At 38.0% G+C, this 21,210-nt stretch overlaps 1 protein-coding gene across 1 annotated transcript in view; it reads left to right on the forward strand.

Moving 5' to 3' along the window:
- CEP162 (centrosomal protein 162) overlaps positions 1 to 17,931 on the forward strand; it is a gene marked incomplete at its 3' end in the record, with an annotated part of 50,386 nt that extends 32,455 nt beyond the window's left edge. The window contains exons 18-27 of the mRNA XM_082481518.1: positions 509 to 617; positions 2,196 to 2,322; positions 3,057 to 3,220; positions 4,769 to 4,873; positions 5,963 to 6,187; positions 7,454 to 8,124; positions 9,051 to 9,192; positions 11,202 to 11,300; positions 15,415 to 15,549; positions 17,713 to 17,931. Coding sequence (XP_082337644.1) covers positions 509 to 617; positions 2,196 to 2,322; positions 3,057 to 3,220; positions 4,769 to 4,873; positions 5,963 to 6,187; positions 7,454 to 8,124; positions 9,051 to 9,192; positions 11,202 to 11,300; positions 15,415 to 15,549; positions 17,713 to 17,931 — 1,996 coding nt within the window. The remainder of the gene's footprint in view (positions 1 to 508; positions 618 to 2,195; positions 2,323 to 3,056; positions 3,221 to 4,768; positions 4,874 to 5,962; positions 6,188 to 7,453; positions 8,125 to 9,050; positions 9,193 to 11,201; positions 11,301 to 15,414; positions 15,550 to 17,712) is intronic.
- Positions 17,932 to 21,210: the final 3,279 nt, after the last annotated feature.

Genomic DNA, 21,210 nt, shown 5'->3' on the forward strand with positions numbered 1-21,210 from the left:
TGTAATATGTATGCTACACTTGTTCTGGTATTATGGCTCTGCTCACATGTCAAAATGTTTTGATACTCTGTAAGATACACAGTAGATCAGGGGCCACAAGAGGTCCTGGTAGTGGAGGAACTATCAGATTCACTGCACTGTAGGTCCTGTAAGATTTGCACCCTATGCTAGTAATGAGGAAGAAAACCTAGCAATTGTGTGTATTCTTAATTTACAAATCTTTGCCATAGAAGAGTTCCACTGAGGCAGAGTAGGTTTTGTTTCCCTCCCTCGTGTAGTCCCAACAAACAAGTTTGTGCAAGGTGAGTAGATTGCACCCTACAGGTGGAATTTTTTGGTTTAAAGATGTACTGCATAGTTGCTTCTTTCTTTGTTTTTAAGCTTGCACAGATTGACTTTGTAGTACTTGGGGGGGGTGGGGGGTGGGCTGTGTGTGTGTTTTTTGGTACACCACTGTCAGTACACCAAGTCACCTCACTGCATAAATGTTTTTGCTGTTAACATTTAGAGAAAAGATAGAAAAGACTAATAACATCCAGTCACGGAGTGTGCAGGATTCTGAGCCAGCTAGAAATCACAGTTTCACAGAATTGATTTCAGAGCTTCGAGCAGCACAGGTCGGTATATGCCAAGCCTGATTTTCATGTGTTCTTAAAAAATTCATAACCATCCATATTGTAGACTAATAACGTCTACAATGAAGAGAGCAGTGGAGCATGCTATTATTTGCCACATTTGTGTCATCATAAATGTCTCATCAGATGAACTCTAGAATAAATTCCTTAAGACACAGATTCACTGAAAGAAGCGCGTCTTTCGCAAGGTATCTGAGATACCTTGTGAGAGCTTGCATAAAGTAGTGATACCTCTATAGCTTTTCTGTATAAGGCAAATCCGCAAGAGTGTTTATCTCTGCTCTGTACCAAGTAACTTCTAGAAAAGAAAACCAGAGTGAAAAGAATCATTTGTTACTCACTAATGTAACTTTTTTTTTGTAGTCCTACCAGTGCTTGTGGTTTTGAGGAAGGATGTTTGGTATGCTTCATGTTAAAATTAAAGGTTTTCAGGAACTTCTATTGTTCTGCTTACTACAACCGGGGGCTGTTCTGCTACATACTTCCTCTCATAGACCAGAAATTAAAAGCTGCTGCTTCCATTGTTTGTTTTTTTTTTTAATAAAAAAAAAAAAAGGCAAACAAAACAACTGGTTAGGTAGGTGGTGATAAGAGTATCTGAAGTGAGCGAGCTTCAGGACCAGTGGAGGTGTTCCTGGTCTGATAGAGCTAACTTTGATCTCTTAAGACTCCAGGGGCTCCCCTGGTTCCAACCTCATAAGTGTTGCTGCTACAATTCCCTGTCCTTAGATCCAGCCTGTAATGAGACTGAACACAAGATTCAAAGATGGAGAGAGACACACAGACAATACTGACGTGGTCAGGCACACAGATAACAGAGAGAGCAGTGCCTTTGCCCACACCACAGAAATACACACAGTACTGTTGGAAACACCAGGAATGCGTACGGACTGATCCTGTTCTGCAGATCAGGATAGGAGTTCAGTAGCAGTAACACCAAATACATGTACATGCTGGCCCTTGCTGGCCCTAGACACTTGGTATATTTACTGGCTGGACTCAAAACCTCAGCCCCCGCAGTTGCTGCTCCCTGTACCTATGGATCCCTAGGACCAAGGGTCTCCATCTCCAGAAGCTGGCACTGTGACTTTTGGTCCTGCTTAGTCTTGAAGTTTGCTAGTGGTCACACGTAAACAAACAGAACAGAGAGTGCATGCGGAAAATGTCAAGAAATAGAATGTAGTAAGATGAACCATTGGAGAATACATGTGCCCATTTAAGCTACCGTCTTAAGTCTTAGAAATACCTAAAGCCATTTTCTTTACTGACCCTCTAAAAGGCAGATGTTTTCTACTTCTAAGACAATTATGTAAGACCTATTAAAAAAAATACTGTTTTTTTATGTTTAGCTTAAGTTTTCCTATGCTGTGCTCTAGCAAGGCCTGAGAGTAATACCAAAACTAGAAAACCTCATTGCTGCTGTGGTCTGATGCAACTGTTGTGATTTAATCATTTTATGGTGAAAAAATGTTCAGTTTTTTGTATGGCGATGTATGTTTAGTTTTTCTTAGTTTTTCTTAGTTTTTCTTAGTATGTCTTACGCTTTTCTCTAAAATTCAGAAGGAAGAAACTAAATTACAAGAAGAGATAAGACGTCTCAAACAAGATAAGCAAGCTCTTGAGGTAGACTTAGGACAAGCAAAGAAAGAGAGAGATTTAGCAAAAGTTCAGATTGCATCCACATCAGGTAAAGCGCCTTCATTTTGTTGAATAATTTTGCATACTCTGTGCTTCACTAAATATGTAATTAAAACTTGTTTCTTATTGAAATATTACTTAGTCAAATTCATCTAGAGCGTTTCCACATAAGCTTCTAATAAAAGCATACAGTGAAGGACATACTACAGTACTTTTGGCACTCTATTAGAAAGCCTTTTCCTGTGTCCAGCCAAACTCTTTGTTGTTGCCTATTAAGTTTGATTTCTTGCCCATCTCCCATTGGGCATGGAAAACAGATGATTCCATTTATATGACAACTCTGTTCATAAGAAAAGATTTACTATGTTGCAACTTAGTCTCTTATTTAGAACTTGCCCATTTTTTACCTATAACTTATGCTTTGTGACTTTTTTTCAACATTCTTATCAGAACTCTTTCCAGTTTGACTTTAGTTTTCTTAATGAGAGAGGGCCAGAAACTGGACTCTTTCACTTCCAATATCAGACATCACAAGTGCCAAGAGCTGTAATGTTTGCCTCCATATCTCTTCTCAAAATGCTTGATCCCTAAATGGGAGCAGTATGGTCAATACATATCTAAGTGTATATGCTATATTGTCATCCACGTTGTTCCTGGAAATTTGTTTATTAAAACATGATCATGAATAGGTCCCCCTGGGATTCTGTTTTAAATACCTTCCATGGTAAAATGTGAACTGTTGAGTACTACTGTGTATGAGACAAAAATGTTCTATTCTTGTAGGTGAGAAGTCTTATGAATTTAAAGTTATGGAAGAATCATACAAACAGGAAATTACTCATTTGAAAAGAAGACTTCAGTGGTATGCAGAAAATCAAGATCTTCTGGATAAAGATGCAGCTCGTCTTAAAGATGCAAGAGAAGAAATTGAGAAACTAAAACTAGAGGTGATAGTATCTAGCTTTATCTAAGAAGTTGAAACTTTATTTCTTTTCTAGTGATGAGTGTAATGTAATTCTGTCCATAATAATCCAATTTTTTCAAGAAAAACACACGTAAGCTCTTTGTAAGCTTTAAATCAAATGTGGAGTCTTTATATGCAAAATAGATATTACTGCATACGTAGCGAGAATTGCAAGTGCACAATGCTTAAAACCTGGTTTTGCTTGTATTGAACACCTTGATGATGCTTCTGGAAACAAAAGTAGTGTGTTTCCCTAAAACACGCAAATTTCTTGACTAAGAAAAGGAAATACACTGTTACATTAACAACTTGGAATATCCCTCTTGCCATTCTCTTTTCCTCCTTTTTACTGCATTGTAGCATAGGCAACACTTATTTTTCTCTTAAGTACTGGTTCTAAACTCTTTTGTTCTTTAGAAAAATTCTCTGGTTGCTCTAGCAGGGAGGAAAAAGCCAAAACACTCAAAATATAAAGCAAGCAAAACTAATACACGAATCTTAATAGTTCTGAGATTTGCATTGCCTGCTTGTCAGTAGATTTGACTTAAGATTCATAAATATAATTTTACTCAGCATAAAATGATCTTGAAATTTTTTCATGGTGTTTTATTAAAGAGATCACAGATGAAAGGAGGTGTCTCTGAAGGAGCAGTCAGGGAAAGAGATCCCTTAAACACCACCATATCAAACTTGAATCAACGTATCGTTGCTGTGAAAGAAAATATTGTTATTTGCATTTTCTCCAGGAGGAACTGGTGTTTAAAAACAATTAAGAGCTTTGACTTCATAGGAACAATCAAATTAGTCAAACTATGCTGGCATAAAAGCATTACTTATGCTAACATTGCCAACAGGAGAGAAATCAAGCTAGGAATACTTCCAACTGTACAAGTTGTAATATCCCTGTCCAATGACCCTATCAGCTGATAAAGGTAGGGAATTCAATTTTAGATTAAAGCTTTGAGTCTTCATGGCCAGACTTTGTGGGAGAGCAAGAGCGTTAGCTATCCAGTTCCTTCCCCAGATCCTGGGAGTCAGCATTTATTTAGGCACAACATAACATTGCTTTTTGGCTGTTTCTACATCTCATCACAGAGTATAGCCTTGAAAATCACAAACTATTTCCTTAACTCACCTGAATTTATGTAATATACTGTAGTACTTTATTATAGCTTAGTATTAATACTATTAATAAAATACTGTAGTATTTTATTATAGCTTATTAACCAAGCCTGCATACTGGAAGTGTGGTAGAAAGAAACACACTTAATGGTCTGAAGATAAGAATGTCCCAGAGTTGAAGTTCTCTTCTAGATTTCTGTAGCTAGTTTCAGCTCCTTCTGATTTTTAAGTGGCTTGAAGAAGCTGTAACTTAGTTTAAGAACCTGAAGAATCAGTTAGTACAGGAATTAGTATTACCAGTGGCAGAATACTTCCATCATATTGTGTGCATTTGAAATGCTTACTTTTGTACTACAGGACAATGTCTCCTGAATATGTATTTCAGTTTATTTTCTCATAAATTGCGTAGGTTGAGAAGCTCAGAGCTGAAGCTGGAGATCAGTGTGTGCAACAGAAGAAACGTTTGCGAGACAGAGCAGCAGATGCTAAAAGAATTCAGGACCTAGAGCGGCAAGTATGCAATAATAGAACTGTGTTTCATTTAACCTTTTCTTTCAGTTAAACTCTCTTACAACGCTTACCAGCCCTTTCACAAGGATAAAGCATTGAATGAAGCCCTATGATAAAGTAACTTGTGCTATGGAACACTCAGTACAAAAAGTTGCAATTATTTACTTACCAAGGGCTCTTCTGCTACTGTGTTCTAATAAGCTATTTAGTGATATCCCTTTTAAAATTCTTTAATGTTAAAATACTGTTTAGAGTTCCTTGTAGAGGGACAAGATTGCAAAAGCACGCACAAGCTTGCTGTTTATCTTCTAAGACTCTTTTTGTCTATGTTCAGTAACCCCTTAACATTATGACCAATTTAACCAAGTTGATTCAAGAAGAGGGTTTAAATTGTGTTGGATTCCTTACGGATTCATGAAAACTGGAGGAGCAGAGACCTTAAAATCCATATTTCTAGTGAGAAAAAGTCAGGAAGAAACAGGCCTTTCTGAATTTTAGGAGTTGGCAGCTGCATTTGGTAGGGGTGTGGGAAAAATGGGAAAAAGCCTCTGCAGTCTTATCTACGGATAAGATATTCTTTGCATTATAAAAAGAGGGACTTGTTATTAGCCTTGCATGCAGGGTGTTAGTTTATTTTATTGCAGATTCCAAAATAAAACACATATAATCTGTTATTGGGAAAATAATTTCAATAATGTTATGAAGTATCCCTGTAACAGTTGGAAAAGTAAAATGTGAATGTAAGTCCAGAAAAAAAAAGCAAATACTTAGGAGCAGTAAGAGCCATATACAACTTAAGTGCTGAGAAAGCAAACAAAAGGTCCATTTGACATAAGACAATGTGAACACCAGAGCCATATTTTGTTTAAGGAGATGTATAAGTCAATCAGTAAGAGATGATGAGTCTTGTTTTTATGTAAACAATACCTTAAATGTAAACAATGTAAAAAATTCTCAACATGTGCATCTCTAGCTTTCATTCTTCACCCAGCTTAAGTGGATGACATTTGTTAACATTCTGTCACTTCTTTCAGTTCACTTTTCATTAGAACTCCATTCTTTTTGATTTCTGACTTCATTTTCTTTTTGATAGATCAGAGAAATGGAAGGAATTCTAAAAAGAAGGTATCCAAATTCTTTGCCTGCTTTGATTTATGCTGCTGCTGCTACTGAGAAAACTAATGATCTTTCAGCTAAAACACACACAGTGGATTTTTTGGAGAAAAGAATAAAAAAGTTAGAAATGGAACTTGAAGGTAAAGATGATGAAGCTAAAAAAAGTCTCCGTGCCATGGAACAACAATTTCAAAAAATAAAGGTAAAAGTTGGAGGCTTGTTGAGTAGCTTACTCCGCAATTAACAGTCATGAGGTTACAGTGGTCTAACACAGAGCAGTAGTGAAAACTGAAGGCAAAGACCATATTCAAGGGAAAACATATTCAAAGAATTTATAACCAGTAGCTTCAGCATCTAAGATATAAACAGCATTGACATTGTTAGAGTAGTACTGAAACCGAGAGGACAAGTTCCTGAGGCATAATAACTTAATTCTCACAATTAAGATAAGTGGGTTTCATCCTGTGGGTCAGAGTAGCTGCTTACCTAATTCCTTGCTGTACCAAAGGCTGTTGTTTCAAAGGTCCGCTGGCTGGGCATTTTTGAGGGGAACATCTGGGAACACTAAACATTCTATCCAAAAATTACATGGTAGTGAATCTTAAGACTTGTGTTAGGAAGCATGAAAATCTGACATTTTACTTCATGGGAAGGTGAACTGCACAGGTGCTTAAAGAGCAGGAAAGGAAAGCATTGGCCGGTTGTTCCTCCTTTTTTCCATGCGAATAACTCATTGTGCTTTCCTCAGAGGCTATCCACGCAATTAAGAAGGGTGAGTTTTTCCTCAGCTCATTAGGATGAAAGATTCTGTGTCTCCGAATTCATACTTCTATGTTTAAAAAATAATAATAATTAAAAAAGACAGTCCTGTTAAAATTTAAGATTATTTTTACAATGCAGTTAATTTCAGCAGTTAGAGAGGCCTAGGTAAGAAACGAAGTTACTGAACAAAATTGGTTCTCTTTTACCTCAAACCAGGACAAATGTGAAGTACAATTTTGAGGCATATGACAGTAATGTTTGCAAACTGACACATGGCAAATATATAATGGCAGATTTTAACAAAACTGAAGACTTCTTGCTATATTAAAATAAGATTTTACTTTGCCTGTCCAAGTTGGTAACATCTGAAGGGAACACAATTACATAAAACTGAAAGAGTTATTTCTCAATTTAATTTTCTTTCCCATAGTTACTGTATTCATTGTGAGTAAAGGATTAATTTGTAGTAAGCATTTTCAGTAATTCTGTTTTACAGCAGACTTAAGTTTGCTTCACATAGGTTTTTCACTCACTATTTTCTAAACTGATTGAGTAGTGTTGTTTAGTAATATGGATGTGTATCCCATCTTAGGAAATGTTGCTTCAGATGTGCAGGAACCTTAAAGAATAATAAAAAGAGCCTAATAATAGATGTACACTTGAGGAAACCGCTTTTTCTTCCCCTTCTCCCTCTCCCCTCCCTTAGATCCAGTACGAGCAAAGACTTGTAGAGCTTGAGCAACTACTTGCCTACAAATTTATAAGTGAATCGCCAAAACTGAATGGTGACAAAGCCAGTTCTACAGAACTCGAACAGGAGCTTCAGAATCTAAAGAAGACCCATCAGATCACCATTAAAAACCTCCAGACAGAAATTGAAAACCTTAAAAGTCAAAATTCCCAATTAAAACTCAGAAGTAAAAAGAATAATAAAGATTTAGAGTCCACAGACTCTCAAATGAAACAAGGTAACACAAAAGACAGACTGTTAAAATTAAATGAAGAGCTGATCACCAAAAATAGAGAAATACAAGACCTTACAAAAACTGTAGAGAAACTTCAAAAGGAACGGATGGCGATGTTGTCTGATAATAATTTGAGAAATAAAACGGATAATAAGGAAAACTCTACAGAGATCTTGAAAAAGAGTACCTTAGCAACAGATAAAAGGAATTCCAGCAACAGCGAACCCTTTCTAAGCATTTTCAATGATGACAAAATATACCAACCGCGTACCTTTTCTGATTCTAATCTCTCGGAAGTTCTGCAAGAAAATGCACAGCTGAAAGAGGAGCTTGAAAGATTGTCTCTAGAAATGAACCAGCAGAGGGTGAAGTCTCAGGCAACACTGGCTTATTCTGAAAATAACATACGAAGGTAAATGCTCAACGTGTTCCTTTAAAAAAAAATTGTTAAAGTGTTGGCTGATACAGGATTGAAGTGACACATTAAAATGTCGGCCATGTGTGAAGCTAGTTTATACTTGGCCAATGTTATCTGTGAATTTCACTTTTACTGTTGGTTTTGGTTTGGCGGGATTTTTTTGAGTTTTTCTGATTGGTTTTTTGATTTGAGCGTGGTTTGTTTTGCTGGTTTTGTTTTGTTTTTTTTTTTAAAGCAGTGCACTGTTGTGATTCTACAGGCAAACCTATATTAATGCTTCTTATTAATGCTACAGTTTGTAATGGTTTTGAGTAAAAAGATCTCAGTATAAATTGTTGTATTTGTTGTAATTGTTGATGCTTTGTATTTGTGTTGTATACTATCTATATTTGATATACATACTTTCCTTCAAGCTGGGGTATGCTTTCAGCGGGATTTACTTGACCAGCTGTAGAACCTTTACCACCCAATTTCCCTTAGATCCCTTCATAGTCAAAGTAGAGGAAATTGGCATATTTAGAATGCAACACATTCTGTTCTGAAATACATACCCTGAAATAGGACAGCGGAATTGTGATTTAAAAGCACCTATTTCCTCTCTTTTTTTTTTTTTTTTTTTTAATAAAAAGAGCCAAAAAAACCCGGAGTGGATTGGCTGACTTCTGTGTTCTAGCTGCCTCTAGTCAAATGAGGCACACATCCAACACTGTAGGCTTCTCACCCTGTCATCCCTCCAGAGCAGCAGAAGTAATGGTGGTGCTATCAGTGCTATCTTGCGAGCTTTTGTTACAAAATTTCAAAGACATGCCACCTTTAATATTTTTGATATTTTGTATGTTCAAATAAGAACCTTTGCCTCATTTTTTAAGAACTGTCTGTAGCTGCTTTACTACATCTTATTTTTCTGTCAATCTGTTCAGGATACAGGAAGACACAGCAGAGTACATTGCATCTCTGAAAGCTTCCCATCAGAGGGAAGTGGAGAAGATTCTTTGCCAGCACGCAAAGGAGCATTCTACTTCTAAAGTAGCTGAACTAAACAGCAGAATTTCAACACAAGAGGTAAGATACAATACATACATTCATTACATATAGAGATCTGCTAAAGTTACTTCTTTCTAGATTACTGTAAACTTTATCTTTCTTTGAAGTAGAATCTATTGTTTTGAAAATGGGCCTGTGTGTATTAACAGAATCACAGAATGGCTGAGGTTGGAAGGGAGCTCTGGAGGTCATCTTGTCCAACCCCCCTGCTCAAGCAGCGTTGTCCTGCTTAGGACCGCGTCAAGATGGCTTTTGAATATCTCGAAGGAGGGAGATTCCACTCTGGGAAGTGTGGAACCTCTCTGGGCTTAGAGACCCAAACAAGTGATTGGTCACCCTCACAGTAAAGAAGTTTTCCTTATGTTCGGACAGAACCTCCTGTATTTCAGTGTGTGCCCTTTGCTGCTCGTCCTGTTGCTTGGTACCACTGGAAAGAGCCTGGCTCTGTTGGCTTTGCACACTCTCTTCAGATATTTATAAGCATTGATGAGGTCCCCCTGAGCCTTCTCTCCTCCAGGCTAAGTAGTCCCAGCTCGCTCAGCCTTTCCTCATATGAGATGCTTCAGTCCCTTGATCATCTTAATGACCTTTTGCAGACTGTCCATTAGCACCATGTCTCTTGCACTGAGGAATCCAGAGCTGGACACAGTACTCCAGGTGTGGCCTCACCAGAGCTGAGTAGAGGAGAAGGACCACCTTTCTTGACCAGCTGGCAACAGTCATACCACAGAATCACAGAATTTTCAGAGTTGGAAGGGACCTCTAGAGATCATCTAGTCCAACTCCCCTGCCAAAGCAGGATTGCCTAGAGCACATTACTCAGGACTGCATCCAGGCGGGTCTTGAAAATCTCCAGGGAAGGGGACTCCACAACCTCCCTGGGCAGCCTGTGCCAGTGCTCTGTCACCCTCACCGTAAAGAAGTTTTTCCGTGTATTTGAACGGAACTTCCTGTGTTCTAAACCAACACAGCCCAGGATACTGTTAGCCTTTTGTTAACTTGGTGTCCACCAGGACACCCAGGTCCTTTTCTGCAAAACTGCTTTCCAGCTGGGTGGTCCCCAGCATATACTGGTGCCTGGGGTTGTTCCGCCCCAGGAGCAGGACTTTGCACTTCCCTTTGGGGAAGTTCATGAGGTTCCTGCCAGCCCATTTCTCCAGCCTGTCGAGGTCCCTCTGGATGGCAGCATGACCCTCTGGTGTATCAGCCATTCCTCCCAGTTTTATGTGATCAGCAAACTTGTTGAGGGTACGCTCTGCCCCATCATCCAGATTATTAATGAAGATCTTGAACAAGATTGGACCCAGAACTGACAATTCTACATGTGCCTACACCCCTCTGAGTTACTGGCCTCCACCTAGACTTTGTTACACTCATTGTCACCCTCTGGCCCAGCCATTTAAGTCAGTTTGCAATCCACCTCACAGTCTGCTCATCCAACCCATATTTCATCAGCTTCTCTATGAGGATCTTACAGGAGACAGTGTTGAAAGCCTTACTGCTGAAATCCAGGTAGGCAATACCCACTCCTCTCCCCTCATCTGCCAAGCTAGTCATTTCATCGTAGAGGGTTATCAAGTGGGTCAAGCATGACTTCTGCTTTGTGAATCCATACTTACTACTCCTCATCACCTTCTTGTCCTTCATGTGCCAGCCAGGTTTCCGGGATTAGTTGCTTCATCACCTTCCCAGGGATCGAGGTGAGGCTGACTAGTCTGTGGTTCTCTGTGTCCTCTTTCTTGCCCATTTTGAAGGGACGAGTGACGTTTGCCCTCAGCACACGTGCGTGCATTTCATCAGGGCCATATGTACTACATATGTACATGTGTACTGTTGAACAATCTATGTAGAGGATTGTTAAAAAGCACGCATGCACACGTGTTACAGGTAGTATTGTTAATATATGCATCACGTATACATGTAGTACTACAATATTTTATTATATTTTTGGCATATTTTTCCTGTATAGGGTTTGACATGTTGTTATGGGTATTTATGTTAATGATGACTATTTTAATCTTTTCTAGATATTAATAAAACATCTCCAAGAACAAATCAATGAACAACAGAGACATCAGGAAGCCCTTCTTGTTTCACAGATGCGAGAGGAACTCCTACAAAGAGAGGTATATTTAAATTTGGATTGGGGGTACCTCATTCTAATAAAAGATTTTTCACTTTCATCCTTGTAAAGCCTCAAATTATATAGTAAAATAGATCTTAGAAACAGTATCTTTCTCGGTTGCTTTGACATCAATTATACCTGAGAATGTAATATATTTTTCTAATGTGAACAAGAGAACTTCACAGCACACAAGGTGGAACTTTGACTGCCTTTGATATATTTTTTAATTATTATTTTTAATGTTAGAAATGTCTGACTTCTGTATGAAAATTGATCAGCAGGTTAATCCAAGCATTCATAGCTTTGAGAGTTGTGATGTATAGTAAATAGACCACAGGACTTTATTAAGAGGATACTTTATTATTGTTTTCAAATTCTTTGTTTAGATAAAGCCTTCCTTTTTTCATCCTTCATTGCCATTAGGCAATTATATTCTTGGTTTTCTCCTTTGATATCTATGAAACTTGTGGTCCCTTAAGAAAAAAGGGTTAGTTGTAATAGTTCTTCTGAAATTCACTGTTTTTTCAGAGAAGTATTCAAGGTTTTTCCTAATCTTCTACTTCTATTAATACCATAAAATTGAAAAATTACGTTTGGTCACATTTTCATTTTTGGGATAATATTGTGTAAAATTACTGTCTGTCTTGTAGCTCAAGCTTTTCAAACTATTGGCTATGCTTTTGTTCTTGAAGTGCTGCCAATCTCTATTTTTTTTTTTCTTTTCTCTTAATCACCTCCTGTTCAGGAGAGTGATATAGGCTGCCTTACATTGTCTCTGTGCTTAATTCACCATCTCTTCGATGTATGAACACTGCTAATTGTAATTTTATTTTGATAATCCAGTAATTAACCTGCAGGTCTTATTAAAAAGAATTCTTCTATTCTGCAAGGGACTGAGAACTCCAGATGCTTAATCTTGTTTGCTGCCCTTATTTAGAAGAAACGAGAGAAGTATCAGTATGTGCTTAGTACATACTTAATAATATAGTTAATCTTAATCTCATTAAATTTATTCAGTATTTATCTTATCTATGCAATGGTCCACCTCTGTTGTGAAGTACTAGTAGAAAAGCAAGAGTATGTAGGGAGAGAAGAAAGATCTCCTATTAAACAAGCTCTGTATTTGCAGAATTAAGGCTGAGACATTGGGTTCATATTATGAATCTAATAATACATGTTGCCTTTCTGTACAAAGCTTGTTTCACTCCAGTGGTCTCAGTCTATATAATACTTCTTCCCGGGAAAACAGGGCGAGAGTACAATGAGACAAATGTTATTCAGCATGTTTGTTTCTTCTGTGACTGTTTGCTTTACAGATTATTAATGACAGCGATGGTTAAGAGAATGATCATCCTATCTGACCCACATGGTACAGGCAGAGTTTGAGGTGCTGGCATTTAAGAAAATGTAAAGAGTGCCTTTGTTACAAAAATCATTGCAAGACTATACAGAGAGAAATGTCGAAGTAAAACCTTGCTTTTGCCCTCTAGCGTGATTGCTGTGCTGCTTATAAAATACATTTTAAGCATTAAATGGTTAAATAAATTAAGCTGAAAAATGAAGACAACCAAACCTGCAAACATACTTAGCCATGATAGGGAACAGCACTACCATTTGTAATAGGATTGAGAGTCCTCTGTCTAGAACGGTAGTACCTCAAAAAAGGCCAACTTTTTTCGGAAGCTCACTGGAAGATTGTTATTTGAATACTAATCTCAAAAATGCTGTTCATGGATGTTTTTCATTAACTATATACTCTATATATAGCTGTTATACTATAACAGCTTGCACGTAGCACAGCTTTGTATTTAACATAGTTCTGTTGCTGGCAAAATGTATGGAGCCCATTTTCTCCTGGGGCATTTTCCACCCTCATAACATCTTTCCTTGCATGAATTTTTCTTGTATTTAATTATGTATTTGAGATCACGCATCAGCCCTTCCCTTCAGTGGGGCAACTTAGCTGACAAGCAGCAAACACTCATTTTCACAGATGTTACGAAACTAAGCCTTCTGCTCCTCTCACAAACACGGCTGAAATTGGTCCACAGGTTCAAAGCTGCTGGAGTAAAGAAAAGGCAAAAATGTGATAATATAGGCCTTGTTATTTTAGAAAACCATGTTAAAAAATAGAAATAATAGTAAGCCATCTCGGCGTCACTTCTCCGTAAGAGTACCAACATCTTATGAAGTACACAATGCTTCCAGCTACTTGAATTCTGCAGCAGAAAGCCAAGGATGGCTGAGTGCTTGAAGAGGGTTAGCAGTTTGCAGATATATTGGGTAAGGGGAGCTAAGGGTTATAATAAAGGATAAAGACTTCAAAGCTTTTACTTTAGTTTACTTATACAGTTAAGAAATGTGACCAAAAAGGACTTCAGATGTTAAATGAAGAAATATCAAGTTACTTAAAATAGGCGAAGAATGAGAATACACCAGTAGAGCTTTGTAAGAAAACTTACCTGAATTTCTGGAGGATTAGAAAATCAGTTGTAAGTCATTGGTAGAGTTGAATTGACCTGGCAATTATTAGACCCAAGCAGATTTGTCATCATGTCTGTTAGCAGCGTGTCTTTTCTTAATTTATTCCTTAGAAATATACTGGTACATTTTAGCCATTCCTCATGGCTAAACTGAGGAAGTGTGGACTGGATGACCGGATAATTAGGTGGACTGCGAACTGGCTGAAGGAGAGAAGCCAGAGAGTCGTAGTCAATGGGGCAGAGTCCAGTTGGAGGCCGGTAACCAGCGGAGTGCCTCAAGGGTCGGTACTGGGGCCCATATTATTCAATATATTCATTAATGATTTAGATGAGGGAATTGAGTGTACTATCAGCAAGTTTGCTGATGACACTAAGCTGGGAGGAGTGGCTGACACGCCAGAGGGCTGTGCTGCCATCCAGAGAGACTTGGACAGGCTGGAGATTTGGGCAGGGAATAACTTAATGAAATACAACAAGGGAAAGTGTAGGGTCCTACATCTGGGCAGAAACAACCCCAGGTTCCAGTATAGGATGGGGAGCTACCTGTTAGAGAGCAGTGTAGAGGAAAGGGACCTGGGGGTCCTGGTGGACAGCAGGATGACCATGAGCCAGCACTGTGCCCTTGTGGCCAAGAAGGCCAATGGCATCCTGGGCTGTATTAGAAGGGGGGTGGTTAGCAGATCGAGAGAGGTCCTCCTTCCCCTCTACTCTGCCCTGGTGAGACCGCATCTGGAATATTGTGTCCAGTTCTGGGCCCCTCAGTTCAAGAAGGACAGAGAGCTGCTGGAGAGAGTCCAGCGTAGGGCAACTAAGATGATTAAGGGAGTGGAGCATCTCCCTTATGAGGAAAGACTGAGGGAGCTGGGTCTCTTTAGTTTGGAGAAGAGGAGACTGAGGGGTGATCTTATTAGCGTTTATAAATATATAAAGGGGGAATGTCATGAGGATGGAGCCAGGCTCTTCTCAGTGGCGACCAGTGATAGGACAAGGGGTAATGGATTCAAGCTGGAACACAAGAGGTTCCACTTAAATTTGAGAAGAAACTTCTTCTCAGTGAGGGTGACAGAGCACTGGAACAGGCTGCCCAGGGAGGTTGTGGAGTCTCCTTCTCTGGAGACATTCAAAACTCGCCTGGACACCTTCCTGTGCAACCTCGTCTAGGTGTTCCTGCTCCGACAGGGGGATTGGACTAGATGATCTTTTGAGGTCCCTTCCAATCCCTAGCATACTGTGATACTGTGATACTGTGATATTTGATCTTTATCCAGGGTGTGAGAAGGGATTGTGTAAGAACATCTAACATAATATTCTCTATTGATTTTTCAGTATGTTTAGCAGTATAAAAATTGACTGTGAATAATCACTTCATAACATATTATGAACAAGATTGGATTTATCTAAAAGGACTAGATTTTCATATCTTCAGGCCACTTCTTACACATGAAAGATGCTAATCTAAGTCCCTGAGCCTGTGTTTAAGCTTTTGAATAAAGGAGCTTTCTCTTTTATGGCTTCCTTTCTGCAGCTTTTGAATGGAGCGATTAAATAATGCAAATACACTTTGAAAGGAATCTGGTTTATACACTGCTTAACACAATGATAACAATTTTCATCAATTCTCTCAAAATCTAGGTGACGAAATTGTTGGAAGAACTGAGAGAGGCTAAGGAGAGCCAGAGTCCTGAAATGAAACATTTCTTGGGCCTGGAAAAGAAAATCAGGCATATAGAGACCAGACGTGCAGTAAGAGAGCAAGAAATTCAAAAGGTACACCAGAGTATATCTGCATTTATTTCTCAAGAGCAGTTTATCAGCTTAACTGTAATTTTATTGTTATTTGCACAGGCTCACTTAGCCCACACCAGAGGGGGAAAAAGTACTTTTTGATACAGCATGTCTTTGTCTTTGGTGCCTGCTGATGCAAGTGAATGTCAATGCAGTGCTACTCAGTACTTCCTTGCTGTGGTAATTAAGATAACTTGTGCATGACGTGCGTATCAGGTGTGTAATTTCCTCACGACCGGATCTAAGGAGGCTTTGATTTTGCAAATGGTTGGACCACATGACCTCTGGATGTCCTTTGTATCATTCAGTTATTTCGTATTTTGATGACACAACGAAAGCTAGATATTGAAAAATCGATGAGAGTTTGCAATGCAGAGTTTGTTAAGCGATTCCTCAACTGAACTGTAATTTGATTTTCTAGTCCTAGAAGTCCCATTAAGAAAAGCTGCATTAGAAGTATAGAAATATCTTGTAGCAGTCTGGTTTTAATACCCAAAACAGCAACAACAAAAAAAGCCTTTATCCTCCACTAACTACATTTGGACTTTGAAGGTTGGATCTTTGTGATACAGCTTCTTGTATCTGACATTTGTATCCCTTGAATGGCTAACACAATTTTACATTGATCTTTTTTCATCTTTTTTATGTCATCACCTCCATCCTGATTTTTCATCTATCTGGGGAGCTTCTGACATCTGGAAACAGTTTTCTAGTTCATATAGATCTTTTTTTCTCAACCCTTTCATCACTTAAATATAAGAGTGTCTTTTGTTAGTGTTTTAACTTAGGTTTTACTTAAATATATGAATTCAGAGAAGGAAGATTCAGTTGGACTGGAGGATCATCAAACCTGTAGTTGTTCTTAGTTTGTGGAGTTTGTTCTACAGTTTTGAAACCAGATCTCAAGGAATACACTTTTATGTACTGAATTGTTCATGACAGAAGGTTTTATTCTCATACGTTTCTACATCAGATTTTTGATTTTCTTCCCAGAAAGAGCTGTGCATAAAACAAGTCACTGCATTAAGAACAAACCCTGCCGCCACTGATGATTTTATTATTTTTGTTTACATTCTGTCCTGCTAAAGGCAACTGTTATACAGTTACTTTTTTATGCTATTCATTTGCTTCGGCATAATATGAGAATTTCTTTACCATTTCTGTAAAGCTGCTGCCTAGTCTGTGATCCGTCTCCACTGAATCATTATCTGACCTATAGTATTTACTAAGATATTTTGTAATGTATTTTTAAAAGATAGAAATAGTAGTATAGTATGCAACAGCTACTACTAAGTAATTCTGTCTTTCCTAGTGCTACTATGCAGTGTTATGTATTAAGCTTTGGGTTTTGTTTGTCCTGGTTTTGCACCTTTTAATGATCTGCAGTGGGGCACTGAACAGTCCCCCAACTGAATGTTAACGAACTGAACAATGTAGAAAAACTAATCGCTGAACAAGGAAATCACAGGTTATCCTTAGTATCAAACTACAAATACAATAACTATGGCCTTTAAGTGACAGAGCTTTCCTTAAAGAATCTATTACAATTAATAGTGGTGTGGAGATTTTGATATCTTGTGACACTTTTTTTATTTTGGGTAATTTAATAGGATTATGCCATGGATTCACGTAAAAATTAATTCAAACTTTTATCTGCAGCAGCTCAGACCTTTGTGACTACAGGGTATTTGCTGATAATTCATAGAACTTGTGGTTTTTAAAAGTACAGTAGTAGCCCTGAACATGTCATGCAGATTTGGTTTGTTTCTCCTGCTGAGTGTTCTTTTAATTAACACATTTAAATGGCAATTCAGAAGGTTAATTTTGATTACAGAGGGTTTGTCTTAAATATTCAAACTTTTAATTGCTGCTTTGAAGAGGATAAGTTAATTCTCCTGAGGCTCATTAGTCAGTAATGGATTCTACCCTTCTGTCATTAATGCAAATATTTAAAGGAATTTATTGCTGTCAAAATGATTTTTTTTTTTTTTTAAATATACCGAACAAATTGTTTCCACTTAACGTGAGCATTGGGCTTGGAGACTGAGCATCAAATGTAACGAAGCGGCACGTCTTTGCCAAGGGGCAGCGTTGCCCAAGTATTTGACAAGGAAGCCACAATGCTGACTTGCTTCTAATTTGCAGGCAACCCAACTAACTCAACGTGTTACTGAAGTGAGGCAAACCCGTGAGGTTGAGCAGTGGCGAAGACTGGCACAGCAGAAGAATCAAGAACTGGAGAAATTTCGAGTGGAATTGGATTCAATATTAGATGTTTTACGTGAACTGCAGAAACAAGGGGTTGTTATTCCTGCGCCTAATTCCAGTGGATTCAGCGTGACAGACAGCTGTTGGAAGACATGATTAGGTACGAGTTGATTAGAGAAGCAGAATTTTAATATTCAAAGTTATGTATAGAAAATATTACCAAAAATCATTAATGTAACACTTGTAAATTGAATTACATTCTGATCTTGTCTGGAATCTTGCTTGTCCAAAGATAGATTTGCATTGAGCGACACCCCAGTCATATTGTATATGTTACATTTTTGTTAGAAATAAAGTTACGTGCGATTTTTAAAAAATATTAGGAATTTTGAGGTTATTCCATGAACTCAATTACCATTGAAAAACTCCATTTGATGCTTTTTCAGATACTGTAGAATATGCCTGAATATTTTTAACTCTTGTTTATCTTACAGTGATTCCTTTGTGAACAATTTGAGTAATACGCTCTTTGGCTCCTATTTTTAGTATATGGAGTTATTAGTTTTCATTTGTCGGGGCATGAAAATCCTCTTTTTCAACATTTTGCTTTTTTCTTCACAACAGCCTCCAATTCATACAACATTCCTTGCCCTATCTCTAAGACCCCTTTCAACTTTGTGAATGACCGGAGGGCTGGAGCAGAGCAGGCATTCTCTGGTGATGCTCAAATTCAAACTACTCCTTGTTTACTTTGCAGTGATGGCAGAGTGGTTTAGCTGAGTTGTTTTGGAGCAGACATAAAAAAATCTCGTAAAATGCCATGTGGGGGTAGTTATCGGTATCCCTTTTAAAAGGGAAGGCTGTACAGAGTAGGATTTTTACAAGGGGCTGTTCTGGATCTACGAGTACCATCTTCATAGATGGACACTTTATTTTGTAAAGATCAATCAAGCGTGAAGACAATGTACTAAAGCTCAACTGCGGCGATATGTTGGTGGGCAAATTTTAGAGTTAAATACTGAGCAAACTGGAAAAGGGGACAGATTAAAAAAAAAGAAATCTTCAGGAGTGACAAAGGAGACTAGTAGAAGGCATAATCTACCACCCAAATAGAGACTGTGGATATAATTTTCTGCTGAACTGACAGGCATCATAGCACATAACAAGCTGAACATTAGAGAGACTATTGCCTTCTCCCTCCCCTTTTATGCCCTGCTGGAGTTTATACACTGAAGCGTAGAGCCTGTAAGACACTAGATAGCACAGGAACAATTCCTACTGCATCACTAACTTAGTGTGCTGAGCTTTTGGTCCCTTGTTGCAAAAAAGAGATGGACCACCTGGAGGGAAGAGAACCATCAGCAGTCTAGAAAATGTAGCCTTTGGAAACAGTAAACCCACAGGGGCTGCCCTGCTTCGGAGAGGAGAGCGGGGAGGGAAGATAATGATGGCTATTGCACTCAGCAGCAATAAGTCAAATTAAATTCAAGATAGATAGATAGCTATTTGGTGTGGCTGGAAGGACAGGTTTTCAAACAAATCAGTGAATTACTAGTCCTTAAGAATTCCATAGCACATACATTGAGGTTGTAGCTCAATCAGCTGTACTTATTTAGGGCAAAGCAAAGATAAAGCTAGAGTGTACTTATCAGGTCCTCTCTTGTAATTTTGTCCAGTCCACAGCATGTTTGGTAGTACTGGTTGAAGCTAGCATTTAAGGCAAATGCGAAATAGTTCAGGTCTGTGTCTATGTTGTTATGTATCATGCTTCTTCAGGGACCAGCAGTGAACATGCATTTTGGCTTATACAAGCATATGACTGCGCATGCATAAAGAACAATACAGTGTAACAAATTATACCAAAAGGGCATAGACAGCAATCAACAGTGCAAGGATTTTATTTTGAGCCTACACACACACAAACATAAAGAGAAAGTGTATACACATATATAGGGATATTTAAAAAAAAAAAAGGATGGTTAGTTGGTAATTAATACAGTAATCGTGGTTGTTTCATATTCACTATTTTCAGTATTCTTAGTGTAGGTGTTTTGTCCCAAATAATGAAGTATTAGTCTATATTCATAAAAAGTGTAAATTCAATAATGCATTGTATATAAAATATCAGCTATGTGTAAATATGCTATAATTTCTTGATTTGAGACTGTTTTGCAAATGAAAAGGATAAAATTGAATAATTTCAACTTACCATTTATTTCCTGTACAATTTTCTGTATGTGTAACACTGTATTAAATTGTGTGACCTGAAGTGCGCTTTTTTTTTTTTTTTTTTTTTTTTTTTTTAAAATTGCAAAATTGCAGCAACCCTTATAATCCCACAGAGGCCAGGCCTTGGATGCGGGTGTGCTGGGGCACTGCCTAGGACAGGAGGGCCTAGGGGAAGCTTTTCTGATTGCTGGAACTCTCTCAGACATCAAGAGGGGGTTGCTTTAATGTTCATGCAGTTCAAACACCGTTTACAGTTCTCAGCCAATGCTGGTATCTTACATAGTTTGAATGAAATTCAAATTAAATTCTCTCTCTATTTTACTGAGCAGAGACAGTATTGTTTACCATTACTGTAAGCTGTAACGGGGTTTATACAGTGTCCTTGTGTATTTATGTAGTTGTACATTCACTGAAGCATGGTCTTTAATTTTTAGGCATTTACCATGTGCACCCTGCACAGCAACAGACCGTCTGTCTCTTGCCTTGAATGGCTGCAGTTATCATGTTCTTTTTGGAGAACTAAGGACAAAGGTTTTAACTTCCCTGCTAAAGTTACTAGTTCTTGACTCTCCAGCACTCTTAACAGTACAGAAAGGGGAAAATACCCTATAACAGAGCAAAGGCTGACAAAACAGGTCATTAGCTTTTACTGAGGATTTCAGTGGGATCTTTCAGAGAATAATAGAATATTTTTCCTTTTCTTATGCCATACTATTTCATCATGCATTTCCAGGAAACATTACAGTGAATGGATTAAAAGAATCTTAAACATAATTTCTTTGAATCATTGCCTTATGTTTAGCTGGAATTAATTTGTTTACAGCAAAGCAGCTGGAGTATGATAATTTGAATTGTCATGTTTGAAGCTTTTAGGAAATCAAGTGAGCAGCTGGCTGGGTGACTCAGTGACCTAGATTACAGAGAAGACATTTGCTTCAAGAGAGGAAAACAGGGTGTGCAGAAGACTATCAGGTCTCATCATGGCACTTCTGGCAGAGACATAAGCAGTGCGTTCTATTTGAAGTTCTCTGAAATACATGTCAAAATTGTTCATGTAACAAAATAAATAAATTGCCATGGATTAAGACTTTATTTGATAATGTATAATACATTTTGAAGTCTGCCACTGTAGCCAGTATTTAACCTATTCTGGAAAAAAAAAATAATGAACACAGATCTACATACCAGCACAAGCTGTGCAAATCC

Source organism: Vanellus vanellus, assembly GCF_965231255.1.
Source record: "Vanellus vanellus genome assembly, chromosome: 3".
In the NCBI taxonomy this organism is placed as follows: domain Eukaryota; kingdom Metazoa; phylum Chordata; class Aves; order Charadriiformes; family Charadriidae; genus Vanellus; species Vanellus vanellus.